Source organism: Columba livia, chromosome Z (assembly GCF_036013475.1).
Source record: "Columba livia isolate bColLiv1 breed racing homer chromosome Z, bColLiv1.pat.W.v2, whole genome shotgun sequence".
In the NCBI taxonomy this organism is placed as follows: domain Eukaryota; kingdom Metazoa; phylum Chordata; class Aves; order Columbiformes; family Columbidae; genus Columba; species Columba livia.
The window spans coordinates 50,784,232-50,799,443 of NC_088642.1; the positions used below are offsets into that span (position 1 = coordinate 50,784,232).

The 15,212-nt window shown below is 36.0% G+C and overlaps 1 protein-coding gene across 6 annotated transcripts in view; it reads left to right on the forward strand.

The window, feature by feature from the left end:
• The window catches only part of LOC102084168 (contactin-associated protein-like 4), a 257,060-nt gene that overhangs the window by 182,153 nt on the left and 59,695 nt on the right, over positions 1-15,212 (forward strand). For 4 of the 6 annotated variants that reach the window (XM_065045789.1, XM_065045788.1, XM_065045785.1 and 1 more), the window contains exons 10-12: positions 460-655; positions 7,065-7,171; positions 13,343-13,462. In XM_065045789.1, the coding sequence (XP_064901861.1) occupies positions 460-655; positions 7,065-7,171; positions 13,343-13,462 (423 nt within the window). The remainder of the gene's footprint in view (positions 1-459; positions 656-7,064; positions 7,172-13,342; positions 13,463-15,212) is intronic. The other 2 variants (XM_065045786.1, XM_021293180.2) reach the window with 1 other exon arrangement.

Below are 15,212 nucleotides of genomic sequence, written 5' to 3' on the forward strand. Positions count from 1 at the left end.
GTTGAGTCATTAATTATAGGCATCAAGAAACTGTCTTCAGTACTTTCTGAAATCTTATGGACAGCTTGATAAACTAAAACCGCTGTGCTTAGTAACTAATTTTTGTGTTATTTGACTTTAGTTGTGACTTAAAACTTGTCCAAATCATGTCTGCCTTCAGTTGTAACCTAACATCTTGTGACTAAGGTCAGTCGGTCAATCTATTTGCATCTTGATTCCAATCATTGCTTTGGAACTGGTGCTTGGGTTTCTGTTACCCAAATTTCAAACAATGCTTTTGCATACACTTTAAAAACAGTAAGACTGCACAGAAGTATTTATTTACAGTTGCACCAGCATGCCTAATCAAAAGAGCTTCTGGCTCAAGTCTTCCATCCACAAAGTTTACAATACCTGGAGATTATCAAAGTTCAGTTGACTTTTGGAATATATAATTTTTTTTGATAATTTGTTTTTCAGCTCCGGGTTTTATGCTTCTTTCAGGCTGCCCTAGCAATGGAAACATTTCTGAATGTAACACCTCATTTGGTGGCTTTCAAGGATGCATGCGACTCATTTCCGTTGGTAACAAAGCAGTGGATATGATCTCAGTTCAGCAAAATGTTTTTGGCAATTTCAGTGACCTTCAGATAGATTTATGTGGCATTATAGACAGGTAAGAAAACAATATTTACTAATTTATTTATTTATATGAATGTTTTTGGGTTTTTTTCTAATACTGACTTGACGACAAACAACAGGATGCTTAAAAAGTAGCATGCTGTTTCTTTTGTTAGAATTCTAAAATTTAGAATAAATGCAGCATACATAGCACAGCAATTAGATTTATATGCACTGCAAATAAGACTAGAGTAACTGTGGTTAAAATTATTGATGTTTGTAACAAATTTTAAATATCTTGCTTTCTTTCCAAGTAAAGCATTTGTTTCCATTCATCCTTTGGAATGCTATGTTCTTTACAAGTTATTGCTGCTTTCTATAGTCTACCTGTCCAGAAACACAACTGACAATATTAATTACAGTGAGTGAGCAGTCTTTTTTAGGTTCTGGTCAGAACTAATCTCATAAATTCCAATAGATAGTATTAGGATCTATCTAAAAGAGAGGGACTAGTTTAAGTGGCTCTCTCTGCTGGGCAGAAAGACCTTTCCTGAAATAGATGAAAATGCTTGACGGAAAGGTATTTCTGGAGTTCAGTGTGGAGAATGTCGAGGATGAGCCAAAAGTAATGTTCCAGAATAGCAGAGGCTTCTGAGAATACAGGGACCAGACACACAAACAGGCAATGGAAGGACAAGTTTTCGGCTGTAGATTCAGGAGAACATAAACACAGGTATCTGTGAAAAATCTGCTTTATTCCAGAAGTGATTGCCCTGTACCAAGCTGAAAGAATGTCTTGAAATGACACAACAGGCAGCTGGAAGATGGGCTTGTAAACACTTCTCTGCCACCCCTAAGTTTCTAATCCTCAAGAGTTGCCTTTTTATCTGAAAAAAAAATGTCCTTTTGTAGTGCAGGCATAGATCTGCTTCAAGACCATAACCAATTTCAGCTTCAGTCACACAGACATATTTCTGTGACCTGCTTTCTATTCATAGATAGAACACAGTGTACATCTATTCAGTTTATTATTTTTAAGAAAGTCACAATGACTTGTAAATCAGAGACAAAGTAGTAATCCTTACTGTAGAGAAACCTCTAAAAGGAGGTTAGAAATCTGCCTAAAATGTTATCCTTTCTATATCTATCATATTTTAAGAACAAACACAGTTGAATATGATATCATTTCATGCTAATTTAGCCCCTACTAAGTTAATCCTGACATTGCAGCAGGCAGTAACCATGGTAGACATATGACTAAACAGAGTCTGGTCTCAGCCAAAACTCTACCATAGAACTTGTTAGGGATTTGTATTTGGGATGCAGCATATGTTTATGTTTCTTTTTAGCTTTCTCCCACTCTACTCCTATTGACTAATTTTCTCACTTTTCAAACCTCTTTCACCATCTCCTTCCTTAGAGACCTCATGACGCTTCCTCCTAGCTTCTCAAACACTTCTGTTTTTTTGAGTTCTGGAGTTGAATTTACTCCATTTCCACCACACTGCTCGTGATTTTTTGCTTGTAGTATACAGGCAGAACCAGGAACAGAATCAGGTCCAAAGAATGTAATGTGGGAATCCTCATATTCTTTAGTCCAACATATTAAAGGAGATCTAATTAACATTATGAGTAGAAAGCATCATCAAATTTGTTCATAATATAATTGATGCCAATTACTGCCTGTGATTTACCAGTAATTTTTCAATGTACAGTCTAACTGAGAACCTCTCAAAACCCCCACCTCAGAGCTATCATTTGGAAGCCATCTCTTCCTCTATGAATGCAGAGACAATTTACCAAAATTTTTAAAGAAAGATGGCACAATTTTACATGTAGCTATTCCAATACTGTTAAGCTTTTGAATGGCCATTATAAATAAACATGTACATGTGGGTTTTAAAAAGAATTTTGAGTGTGTAAATATTTAGAAAGTACCTCTGAATCTCAGTATATAGGAATTCATAATTGTTTACAGTATTTGAAATGTCATAAAAATTTTCACTTACTTTATTCGGAACTGCAGGCTACCCTTTTTTTGTTGTTGTTGCTTTTAAGCACTGCACCAAAGACGTTAGATTTTTAGATAGTCCTTTCTCATATTTTTATCTTGCTGAATTTATGTAGCATGTGAAGATAGTTACCATCCTTATTTTACATTAACTTCACTGCCATCTCTGGGTTTGGTTTGGTTTGTTTGTTTATTGATTTTCAGTATGGACTTTTGTAAGCCACTTAAACTTCCCAGCCAGTCTTCCTCAAAGTTTTTTAACTATTTTTTGTTGTTGTTTTGGCTTGTTTTTTGGTGTATATTTTTTTGCTTGTTTGTTTGTTTTTGTTGCTCTCACAGTTAATCAAAATTATGTGTAGTTTCATGTGATCAGTGATACCAAATTTAAAAAAAAAAAAAAGTCATTATGCAAGGTTTTTGTTTGGTTGGGTTTGTTTTCTCTTAAATTTGCTGATGTTAATTTGTGTCTTCTTATTTCTTGAGAATTGCACCTTGCACTAGCTCTGCCAGGTTTAGTTTTCTGTTCTCGGCATGCTTACCATATCCCTTCCTAACTTTCAAAATAGAAATTTAATCCACCCATTTTCATCAATTTCATTATAGACATTATCTTTTATTTCAAAACAGACTTATTAAAAGGCCCTCCTGGTCTTGTGCTAGCTTGCTCCAGGGACTGTTTCTTTCTAGTTTCCTCACACAGTTTCATTCTATTTGATATCTGCAGCCCTTCATCCGGAATAAACTTCATGTTTCTCTTTATCAAATTAATTCTACATCTCACCATAAATCCCAGATGATAAGATACACTCTTTTTGCCAACATTAGAATCATTTACATGTATTAAACAGCTCCTAGTATATAGTTTGTATCATCTTGTGCAACACACCATTTGAGAGAAGTATTTTCTTTCTACCACTATTTCTACATGTCTTTGCTTGCCCTAAGCTAAAGTAATCAGCATTTTTGACACTGTGCTCCTGATGGCAGGGATCCTTCCCACAGGTGAGGACAAACAAACCATTGGTTTGTTCTATAGTTTTTATGGGAGTCTTTGCAACTCCAGTTACAAATAATGAAGCATGACTGAAATTCTGGAGTTATTGACGGCTTTTGTAGTAAAAACAGTGAACCACTAAAAGTGCTAGTTTTGCACATTTAAAGTACATGAACACAAATTAAAATTGCATAGTGATCAGAGTTTATATGCAACAGTAAAAATCAGAAAATAAGTTTACTGAGTTCCTTGTTTATCTCATCTATATATATATACACACATTTAACATATATAGAGTATGCTTTATCAGATTTGCAATCCTGTTTGACAGATGGTGGTTAATCATTCTTTCATTCATTGAGACATAATTTATTAACCTGTTCTTCTATTTGAACAAAAAAAAAAATCCCTAACATTTTATTATTTACTATTTTCTCAGTTCCATAAAATTTCAAATTCCTCCTCCTATGCTTAAATTATTATTACTTTTTCCAGTCATTGCTCTTCCCACGCACTCCTTTTAGCCTTTTCATTGTATAATATCTTTATATTATTCCATTCCTCATACGCCTTTTGGGTATGCAAATAATTCTCATCATACATTTCTCCTTAATATCTTTTCTCTCAGCTCCTTTATCAACATATAGCTATTAATATCAATAACTACTAATTATACATAAACCATTCAAAACGTAACTTTAAAGGACACGCTGTCATTCTAAATGTCTTACAAAGTTAGCACATTTAGTCTCTGAGAAGACAGTACCAGATGAATCTGCCATAAATACATCAAGCCCTACACAGAAACATACAATTGCCTACCAGGAATTATTGCCTTTGGTGTCCTGGCAGCAGTTTGTTTTACAATAAAATAGAATAAATATTTTTATATGTTAAAAAAAAGACACTAACACTTGCATAGATTTAAAATATTTTTCTCTCTCTCCCCCCCCTCTTTTTTTTTTTAATTCAAGACTGAAAAAAATAAAAATAGTTAAGATTTGCAGGAGTTAGCTATTATTTTCAAAATATCTTCTATCCATTGTTTGGAATCATAAGTGCATTATAAGTTTGGAATCGTCATAAGTGCACAAAACACATATTTAGCAGATGATTGGTACGAGAGGTTCTTATTTTTCCTTCTATAGCAAAAGTATATTCACATTCTGGCTCAATGTTCTCTTTTGAATATTAGCTTATGATTATTATTAGCTTGTTGCCTTGATTTTAAATCATATATTATTTTCAGATATCACAGACTTTAGAGTATATTATCAAGTAATTTATGGTAAATGCTTAATCAGCTGCTTTTTTTTTTCTGGTTTAAGCAGAAAATGGTGATGAATCCAAAAATTGCCTTTTACAGGTGAAGTATTGGAAACATTTTTAATAATATTAGAAATATTTTTTCATTCTAAGATTTGTTTCCTCAGAGAAAGCAATGTTCTATGTCTTGCTTTAGGTAGGGTCATAGCATATAATGTAATTATAGCTTCACTTTGATGTAGTTAGTGGCTACTTGCTGTTATATATTCTGAAACAGGAGGAAGATGTAAGGTTCAATGTTAAAAGATTTAAATTACATTCTGAATTGTTTTAACTTCTATTAAATTTGGTTCAAGTGTCATCAATTTAATCTAAGATTTTCATCTTATGAATACTGTTTGGAAGATTATTAATATGGACAGGGAGCCAATACAAACAAAGACCAGGTAAATCACTTGCAATTTAGGGATAATTATGTATTTAACAGAATGAAATAAGACAAGAAAAAATTTGACTAAAATATATGCAAGCAGAGCAGCTGTAAGAGGATACAGTGAAAGTCCCAAATGGCAGCTGTGTTAGAAGAGATATATAACAACGGATGATACCCCTAGAAAACAAAATTAAGCATTTATCCTAAGAGTTATTACTATGCACATTTATAGAATTCCTTCAAACAAAGTATTTTATATCAAAGTAATCATAAACCTAGTGCCTAAACTTCATTTTTGTGTTCCAAACTAAAACTCAGTGACACATACATCATCTACAGACTTGTCTTAGAAATACATTCTGTGAGATAACAGAAATAAGATTAGCTGTTTCACTGGAAAAATGTCACTTATTTCTTTGAAAATACATGAGCTATATCACTTTACTTACTTTACCTATACTTTACCTGCCACTTTTTCTTTCCCCCCCCCCCCCGCCTCCCTCCCTTCTCTGAAAACCTGTGCTTATCTTTGTTTGTAAATATGAAAGGAAGGTAAAATGCTTTGAGAGTCAGGAGGAGTGAATGTACAAAACCCTGAATTATTCATAGGGCAGATGTATGAACTGCTGGACTTTCTACTATATTAATTTAAACACTCATATGATTTCTTCAATGAAAAAAAGTATTTTAAGACCACATGAATATTAGTGGCCGTCTTTTCTTTTTCCTGTGGCTAATATGACAAATAAAGCCTTTTTTTGTTTTATGTATGTATGCATCTGTCACAGACACATGCATACATACATGTGCAATCACTGCAATTAGAATGTTAACTAATTTCTAAGGTGAAGAGCTGGTAAATAATTGGTTAAAATGTGACACGCTTTTTCAATATATTTTCAGGTGTGTGGTTTTGTTTGTTTGTGGGGTTTTGTTTGTTTGTTTGTTTTGTTTTGTTTTCTTCTTCTTTTCACCTCATGCAATATTTTATACTTAGGTAAACTGCTTCAGTCTTAACCATTAAGCAGTTACAGGCAAATTCAGGTTTCTACTTATAATACCAGATTCAAAACTGTTTTTTTCTGATAGTTACTTCTTTCATGAAACTGACAAACTGACATACTAAATATTTTACTCTTTCTAGAATAGAAAGTAACTATGATTTTAGAATAAGAAATACCTCTCAGGTACTATGGGCAGTTTTATTTGTTATGTGATAGTGGTTTTGGTGTGTGTATGTTAGTTTGGTTTTGTTTTCTTTTTTGTATGTTTTGTTGTTGTTGTTTGGTTCGGTTTGGTTTTATTTTTCTATTTTTTTAGAAAAACAAAAATAAATCTGTTGTGATGCTGCTTTGCTGTATTGTGACACATGTTGTTGAAGAAATCCTATCATTTGCAAAACTTGCCAGTGAACTATCAGCATGTAAATCTTTCATTTATCAATCTGTACTGAATGCAGACAGTTGAATGGTAAGAATTAGACATTTTACACTTCATTTTTATTCTTTTAGGCTTAATGCATAATTAATATATTGATTATAAGCAATAGGACTATTGGGGAAGATTAAGTGAAATTTTCTGAATTTTCTAGTAATTTCCCCAGTGAGCTTGAAGGCTTTCTTCATATTATTATACTTCTTTTCTCTGATTTTTCATCCCTTGATTAGTACAAGTGACATGTAAATGAACAGAAAAGAGAGTGAAGTGAGATGTAAATGAACAGAAAAGAGAGTGAACATGCTCCTTCTTTTGCATTTTAGGTGTTTGCCTAATTATTGTGAACATGGCGGTGAATGCTCACAGTCCTGGGACAGCTTCTACTGCAACTGTGCAAATACAGGTTACAAGGGAGCTACTTGCCACTATCGTAAGTCTAGGCAGTTTTCTGACTATTCTTTTATTTTTGATTGATTTTTTTCACCACAAAAATATACATTTGTATTGGTTATTCACATTACAAGATTTTTCTGTCATGTAAATATTCATGAGTTGGTTCAAGGAAAGGCCTTGAAAATTCAAAATATATAGCAGTAAAAACTCATTGAAAGTGCAAATGTATATCTATTTCTGTTTCACATTTTTCATAAGTTACATGAGATAGTCAGTAATATCCTCCTCCATCCATATAATTGGACTTTCTCAATCAGCAAAAAATTTAGAAATGTGTTTAATTAACCTTAATTCATTACAAGAATTAATAACTTATTTTTTTCTAAGACAAGGGAACTGCATGCATGTGAAAGGTCATGTGCACAGTACTAAGCCCTAAACATGTGTTTATGCAGTTTACTGAATCAGGGAGATTAGGAAAAAGAAAAAAAAAGAAAAAAATAAACAAACAAACAAACCAACAAACCCTAGTTGAAAGTAACTTAACTAATTACTAAGGAGATGCTCTACTTTTGTATTAGTTTACGCATATTCTGGAAGCAGAATAAATCATTATTCTGGTCTTCATTGTATGCTTCTAATCACTAGAAATTCTTCTGAAACTTTACAAATTTTTTTTGTTTTTTTTTTTAATTCCAAAGACTATTCTAATGATCTGATAAAAAATTCTGTCCTTGCAAATTTTCATTACAAAATCTACACAATCCTGGTTGTCAATGATAGATTTTATTAAAAGAACTTAAGTCTACACACATGGGATTTTTTGAGAAATCACTTATTTTAGAAGAACGCCTATTAAATCTTGCTTTTATAAGAGTCAAAAACAGTGATGACTTTTCCTGTAATGCCTTAATTGTAAATAACACACTGGTATAAACAATAATTTTAAGAAAATTCTTGTTACAAAGTAAAGATGATAATAATACAGTCTATACTATATACCACAGTGTATAATATAGAACAGTAGATTCATAGAATCAGTTCGGTTGGAAGACACCCTCAGGATCATTGAGTCCAACCATAACCTAACCTAACTCTAGCACCATGCCCCTAACAACCTTATCCATACACCTTTTAGACAGCTCCAGGGATGGTGACTCCATCACTTCCATGGGCAACCTGTTCCAGTGCCTGACAACCTTCTCTGTGAAGAACTTTTTCATAGTATCCAATCTGAATCTTCCCTGGTGCAACTTGAGGCCATTTCCTCTTGTCCTATCACTTGCTACTTGGGACAAGAGACAAACAGCATCCATGCTACAACCTCCTTTCAGGTAGTTGTAGACAGTGATAAAATCTCCCCTCAGCCTCTTTTTCTGCAGGCTAAACAGTCCCAGTTCCCTCAGCCACTCCTTGTAAAACTAGTTCTCTAGACCCTTCACCAGCTTTGTTGCCCTTCTCTGAACTCTCTTTAGCACCTCAATGTCTTTTGTATAGTGAGGAACCCAAAACTGAGCACAGCGTTCAACGTGAAGCCTCTTCAGCATTAAGTACAGCTGGACAATCACTTCCCCAGTCCACACCATTCTTGATGTATACCAGGATGCTGTGGGTCTTTTTGGCTACTTGGGCACACTGCTGCCTCCTCTTCAACCATCTGTCTATCAGCACCCCCAGATCCTTTTCCACCAGGCGTCTTTCCAGCCACTCTTCCTTGAGCCCAAAGCAATGCATTTAATTGTTGCAACTCATGTGCAACCTTGTTAAACCTCATACAGTTGCCTTCAGCCCAAAAATCCAGCCAGGCTAGATCCCTCTCTAGAGCCTTCCTATCCTCAAGCAGATCAACATTCCCACCCAATTTTTTGTCATCTGCAAACTTACTAAGGATGCACTCAATCCCCTCATCCAGATGGTTGACAAAGATATTAAACAGAACTGACCCCAGTACTGAACCCTGGGGAACGCCACTCATGGCTAGCAACCAACTGGTTTTGTTTCTGTTCACCACAAATCATTGGGCCTGTCCATCCAGACAGTTCTTTATCCATCAAATATTACACCCATCCAGGCCACAATCTGCCAGTGTCTCCAGGAGAATGCTGTGGGATATAGTGTCAAAGGCTTTACTGAAGTCTAAGTACACAACATACACAGCCTTCCCCTCATCTACTAAGCAAGTCAGCTTGTCACAGAAGGAGAACAGGTTGGTCAAGCAGGACATGACTTTCATAAACCCATGCTGACTGGGCCTCATCACTTGGTTGTCCTCTATGTGCCATGTGATAGCACTCAGGATTATCTGGTCCATGACTTTCCCCAGCACCGAGCTCTCCTGTATCCTCCTTCTGGCCCTTCTTTTTGTATTTGACAGTTTCCAGTCAACAGGGACCTCCCCGGTTAGCCAGGATTGCTGACAGATAATAGAAAGTGGCTTAGTGATCACATCTGCCAGCTCCCTCAACACCCTTGGATGTATCCCATCTGGCCCCATAGACTTCTGGGTGTGTAAGTGGTGTAGCAGATTACTAACCATTTCACCTTGGATTATTTGGGCTTCATTCTCCTCCCTGTCCCTGTTTTCCAGCTCAGTGGAGTGTGTACCTGGAGTACAACTGGTCTTACAATTGAAGACTGAGGCAAAGAAGGCATTTAGTACCTCCATCTTTCACTCATCTTCTGTCATTGTGTTTCACCCTGCATCCACCAGAGGGTGGAAATTCTCCTTGTTTTGTTGCTGATGTATTTATAAAAGCATTTTTTGTTCCCTCTTAGAGCAGTGGGCAGGCTCAGCTCCAGTTAAGCTTTGGCCCTTCTAACTTTCTCCCTGCATAACCTCATGGCATCCTTGTAATCCTCTTGAGTAGACTGCCCCTTCTTCCAAAGGTTATAAATTCTCCTTTTATTCCTGGGTTCCAGCCGAAGCTCTCTATTCAAGCAGGCTGGCATCCTTCTCTGCTGGCTCATCTTTCAGCACACGGGAACAGCCTGCTCCTGTATCTCTAAGATTTCCTTCCTGAAGAGCAAATAGCCTGTCTGGACTCCTTTGTCCTTCATGACTGCCTCCCAAGGGACTCTGCCAACCAGCCTCCTAAACAGATCAAAGTCTGCCCTTTGGAAGTCCAAAGTAGCAGTTACGGTGACCACCCTCCTTATTTCTCCAATAATAGAAAACTCAATCTTTTTACGATCACTATGCCCAAGGCAAACTCCAACTGACACATTACCCACTGATCCTTCTCTGTTTACAAACAATGGGTTCAGTGGGAGCTTCCCTACTAGGCTCACTGACCAGCTGTTTCAGGAAGTTGTCTTCCACACACTCCAGGAGCCTCCTAGACTGCTTCCTCTCTGCTGTGTTGTATTTACAGAAGATATCTGATAGGTTGTAGTACCCCACAAGAACCAAGGGCTAGCAATCAAGACACTTCTCCCAGCTGCCTGCAAAAAATTCCATCTGCCTCTTCAGCCTGGTTGGGTGGTCTGTAACAGATTTCCACCAGGATGTCCACCTTGTTGCCCTTCTGCTTTGTTGTCACCCATAGACTCTCAATCTTACCATCACCCTCATCATGCTCCACACAATCAGAACACTCACTCGCATACAGGGTTACCCCTCCTTATCTCCTTCCTTGACTATCCCTTCAGAAGAGTTTATAGCCATCTAATGCAGCACTCCAGTTGTGACAGTTACCCCATCCTGTTTCTGTGATGGCAACCACATTGTAGTTTTTCTGCCTCACAATGGCTTCCAGTTCCTCCTGTTTGTTGCCCATGCTGTGCACATTCCTATAGATGCACTTCAACTGGGCCATTGATTTTGCCAGCTTTTGCTGGTGAGAAACCCTAATTCCTTTGTGGCCTTTCTCAAGAGCTTCCATGGTTCTAACACATCAAAAACTCTTGTGTTTCTTCTACAGCATGGCTCTCCAACCCCTATCTCCACTGGGATGTCACACCAAAGGGCCTCACTAGCACCCCTTGCCTTAAATGCTGTCATGCTGCACTTAGTTTTGCCTCTACCACACCTGATTTCCTCCCATTCCCCTTACAAATTTAGTTTAAAGCCCTCTCAATGAGCCCTGCCAACTCCTGCCACCCAGGATCCTTTTCTCCTTTTCAGACAAGTGTGTCATATTTGTTACTAGCATGCCAGGTGCCATGCAAGCCGACCCATGATCAAAAAAAGCAAAATTCTGCTGGTGACACCAGTCCCACAGGTAGGTATTCATCTGGTGGGTCTTCCTGCATCTTTCCTTGTGATACCCTGCAACAGTGGGGGTGGAGCAGAACACTGCTTGTGCTCTTGAACCCTTGACCAGTCATCTGAAGGCCCTGAAGTCTTTCTTGATTGCCTTAAGTTTTCCTTCTTCAGTTTCACCACCACTTACCTGAAAAAATTATTAGGGGATAACGCTCTGAGGGCCTAATCAAGGCAGGAAGTTTCCTTTTGATGTCTGTAACCCCATCTCCAGGGAGGCAGCAGACCTCCCTATGACAAGCCCGAAGTTAAGATGAGGGTAATTTCATTCATTATAATTTGAAAAACTGTATGTTGAATCAGCTGATCATATCTATGATGACAGATGGAAGCCATGATTTCCTAATGATTAGGAGTCTGTGAGATATAATGTAATATGAAAAGCGCTATTGAATTTGTATTCATTGTCAAAAATATATATAAAAACCTTCCAGGATGGGTGTGGTGTTTTGTTTGTTTTTTTTTATGATTAATAAAACGCTGTAATTTTGAATAGAAAATAGAAGACCCTTAGTAGTTTATTTTTGTGATTTTAACCATTCTTTTAAATCAAGAAATGTGGATATTTTTTGGCCATATTATCATACTTCTGTGCAATTTCAAAAGAAAGAAACATGCCTCTTAAATTCTAAAAGAAATATTATTTTTCTTATAAACCTAGAAATAAGTTACTGATCTCAAAATATTAATATACAAACTACCATGCTTATGAAAGAGTTAATGAATAATTTAATCTCTTTTGTCTTATTTAAATTTAACTAAGATTATTTCTGTAAGGAACCACAAAATTCCATTTGAAAATTATACAGATTGTGTTTTCTGAATATTTCATAGAGTAAGCAATCTGAATGAATTGTTTATTTTTTTTTTTGATACGTTATGCTATATAATGTCAGTAAACATCAGACAAAAAAATGTGGAGATCACAATCTTCCAAAAACTATTTCTTTTTTTTACTTAAACAGAACCTCTTTTAGATTACTGTACTAGTAATTTATTGTTTTATTTTTTGTTTGTTTTTTTTTATTATTATTATTTTTATTTTTTTTTTTGTTTTGTTTTGTTTTTTTCCTGTGTTTAATGCCTCTTTCTTTTTGGCAGAATGTTTTCAAGATTTGACAATAGCTGGCAGAGCACACAGTCTAATTTGGAAAAGAAAAACCAGAACAGTATGACTGCTCAATAACAATATAATGGTTAAAGAAGTTAGGCTAACGTGGTCTAGCTGCAGCATTACAATCAGTGGTTCCTGTCTGCTTAAGTATAGAGGCAGATTGATAAGTCCCTTTCATCATGTTTTTGATCATGAAAGTAGTGATCACAGTCTTGCTCGAGGCCTTGACTGATATAAAGTATACATGACATGGGACTGAGGAACCGTCATTTTCCTTATTTAGTTATTTAACTGTATTCTCTAGCATATCATTTGCCCTTCTATTTAAAAAGGGAAGAAAATAAGAAGTGTGAAAGACAAAAAATGCCAAGACACAAGCAAAGCCACTAGAAATACTGCCTACCTTCTATTGTATGTAATAATAACAACAACAACAATCTGATTTGTTTGAGGGAGTTAGTATTTGTTTTCTCAAAATCTGATTGCCAGGATCCAAATAATACCCTTGGCATTCACATTTCTCAGCAATTTTACAAGCATTTACTCACCCACATTTCACCGTATAGTCCCTGAAGTTTCCAGCTGGAAATATGGAAGAAAATGCTTAAAAATGCCCCCATCATCTGCCCAATAAGTAAAATGAAATGTTCTTTAAAAATTCAAATGAAAGTATAATTTTGATTCCGTAATTTCTTCCATATTCTTTAGCAGTGAATGCACAGAACTTCTTTCCCCTGTTGACAGGTTCCACAGAACTTTTTTTTTTTTTTCATTCTCTGAATAAAATATAAAATTATACCATAACATTTGTGATGGAATGTGTTCTTTTACAGCCATCTATGAGCAATCATGTGAAGCCTATAAGCACAGAGGGAACACTTCAGGTTTTTACAACATTGATTCAGATGGAAGTGGCCCCTTGGGACCATTTCTTGTATACTGTAATATGACAGGTGAGTTGATAAACTTCCTTAACTCACAACTGGGTCTACACGTATGCTTATTATATTGAAACATGAGTTATTGAGAAATAAGTCTCCATAGCTTATAAAGTTAATGTACACATGCACAACAAAATGAAGGTGACTCCTTAGCTCAGAATACTGGGCAAAGAATTAGGGAGAAAAATTAGAATAACAAGAGGATTCAGGCTGTGAAGCTAACACTGCGTTCCTGTTGTACTTTGCATAAAAGGGACATGTGTTCCATATGGAGACAACGTCATAATAGTTCTTTTTTGGGGAGCGGCTTTGTTTTCATTGAAGTTCCAGCCTCTTGAGGACATTTAAGGAAATGAGAAAATAAGTTTATGTTTTATGAATTACTGATTTTTCTCCATAGCCTTCTGAAAAAATTGTAAATCACAACTGGCCTTTCTTATGAGAAATATAGACATTAAGCTTCACTTTTCAAAATGCAAGTAGATCTTTTGGAGAATGGAAATACAATGAGTAGGACTCTCACAGCTCCTCCTCTTAACCACGTCTCTGAATCTGACCATTTATATCACTTAGAAGTTTCAAATATTGGAGTTCGATGTTAGTCTGCTTTTCAACACACTCACAATGGCCCACTTTGGACTAGCACAGGCCCTTAAAAAGAAATATCCTTGTGTCCTACGAGACTAAAAGAGACCAAAGAATCATAGCAGAAAAATGACAATTTTTTAAAGTGGGTATAACCCTCCAAGGTGTAGATTCTGATTTATCCTTGTATGTTCATGGACAGCTGTTGCCATTTTCCTCAGTCAGTCCTTATTTACTACATGAAGCAAACCTCATAGATCAGCTCTTCATCTCAAGATGCAGCCTGACAGGGTGAATCTTCTATATTTGTTTTGTTCCCAGTTTCATCGTGACTAGTATTCCCTTTTCCCAACAGAGGCAGAGAAGGCAGATGCACACATTTCTTACAGAGCTGCCTTGTTTTTGACAGTCATGGGGCTTTATTTTCAGGCAGCTGGGAGGGAGGTGCCTCTCCCTGGTTTTATTCTTAGAGGTCAGCTTCAGAATGAAAAACCTTCAGTGCACATTGCCAGTTAAGACGACCAAACTGGCTTTTTTTTTTTTTTTTAGTTTGGGAGTGTGATAATGGATCTGATGGCTGGCTTGTTTATCTTAATTTTTATGTTCACAATAAAGTTCAGATATATTTGTGTCTGTGTGTATGTGCATGTACAAAAAGTACTCTGTTTGTTATATTTCCAGCCATCTGCTTTTTGGCACCTTGAACGTGTACTTAATAAAATACTATATTTTGACCAAAAAACTCGTAACCAAAGTTGCATAAATAGACATATCTTAATATATATATATTTTTTTTTTAATAAGAGTCTCACCTTCTTATTTCCTTTAGGTTTTCTGATAAATATTTGTCTTTAAGTGACAAGTAGTACTTTCCTCTCTATAAATATAGTGTCATCTGTGTGTGGCCTGTAGGAAGCTAGGGAAATAAAATACAACTTTGTTAAATATAAGAAATACTACTATCAGAACATCAGAAATATTATCATAAATACCACAAATTAGGAAAAAATAATATGTCTCATATCTACTCAGATTGACTATTAAGTTACAACAATACAAAGAACATGAATCTAAACTTAATCTGACTGACCCAGACAGGCTTTACCTGGAAGCCTGCTCACTCCTGCTTTGAAGTGGATTTTAGTTGTAGGGGTCAGAGTATTATAGGCTTTGCAAG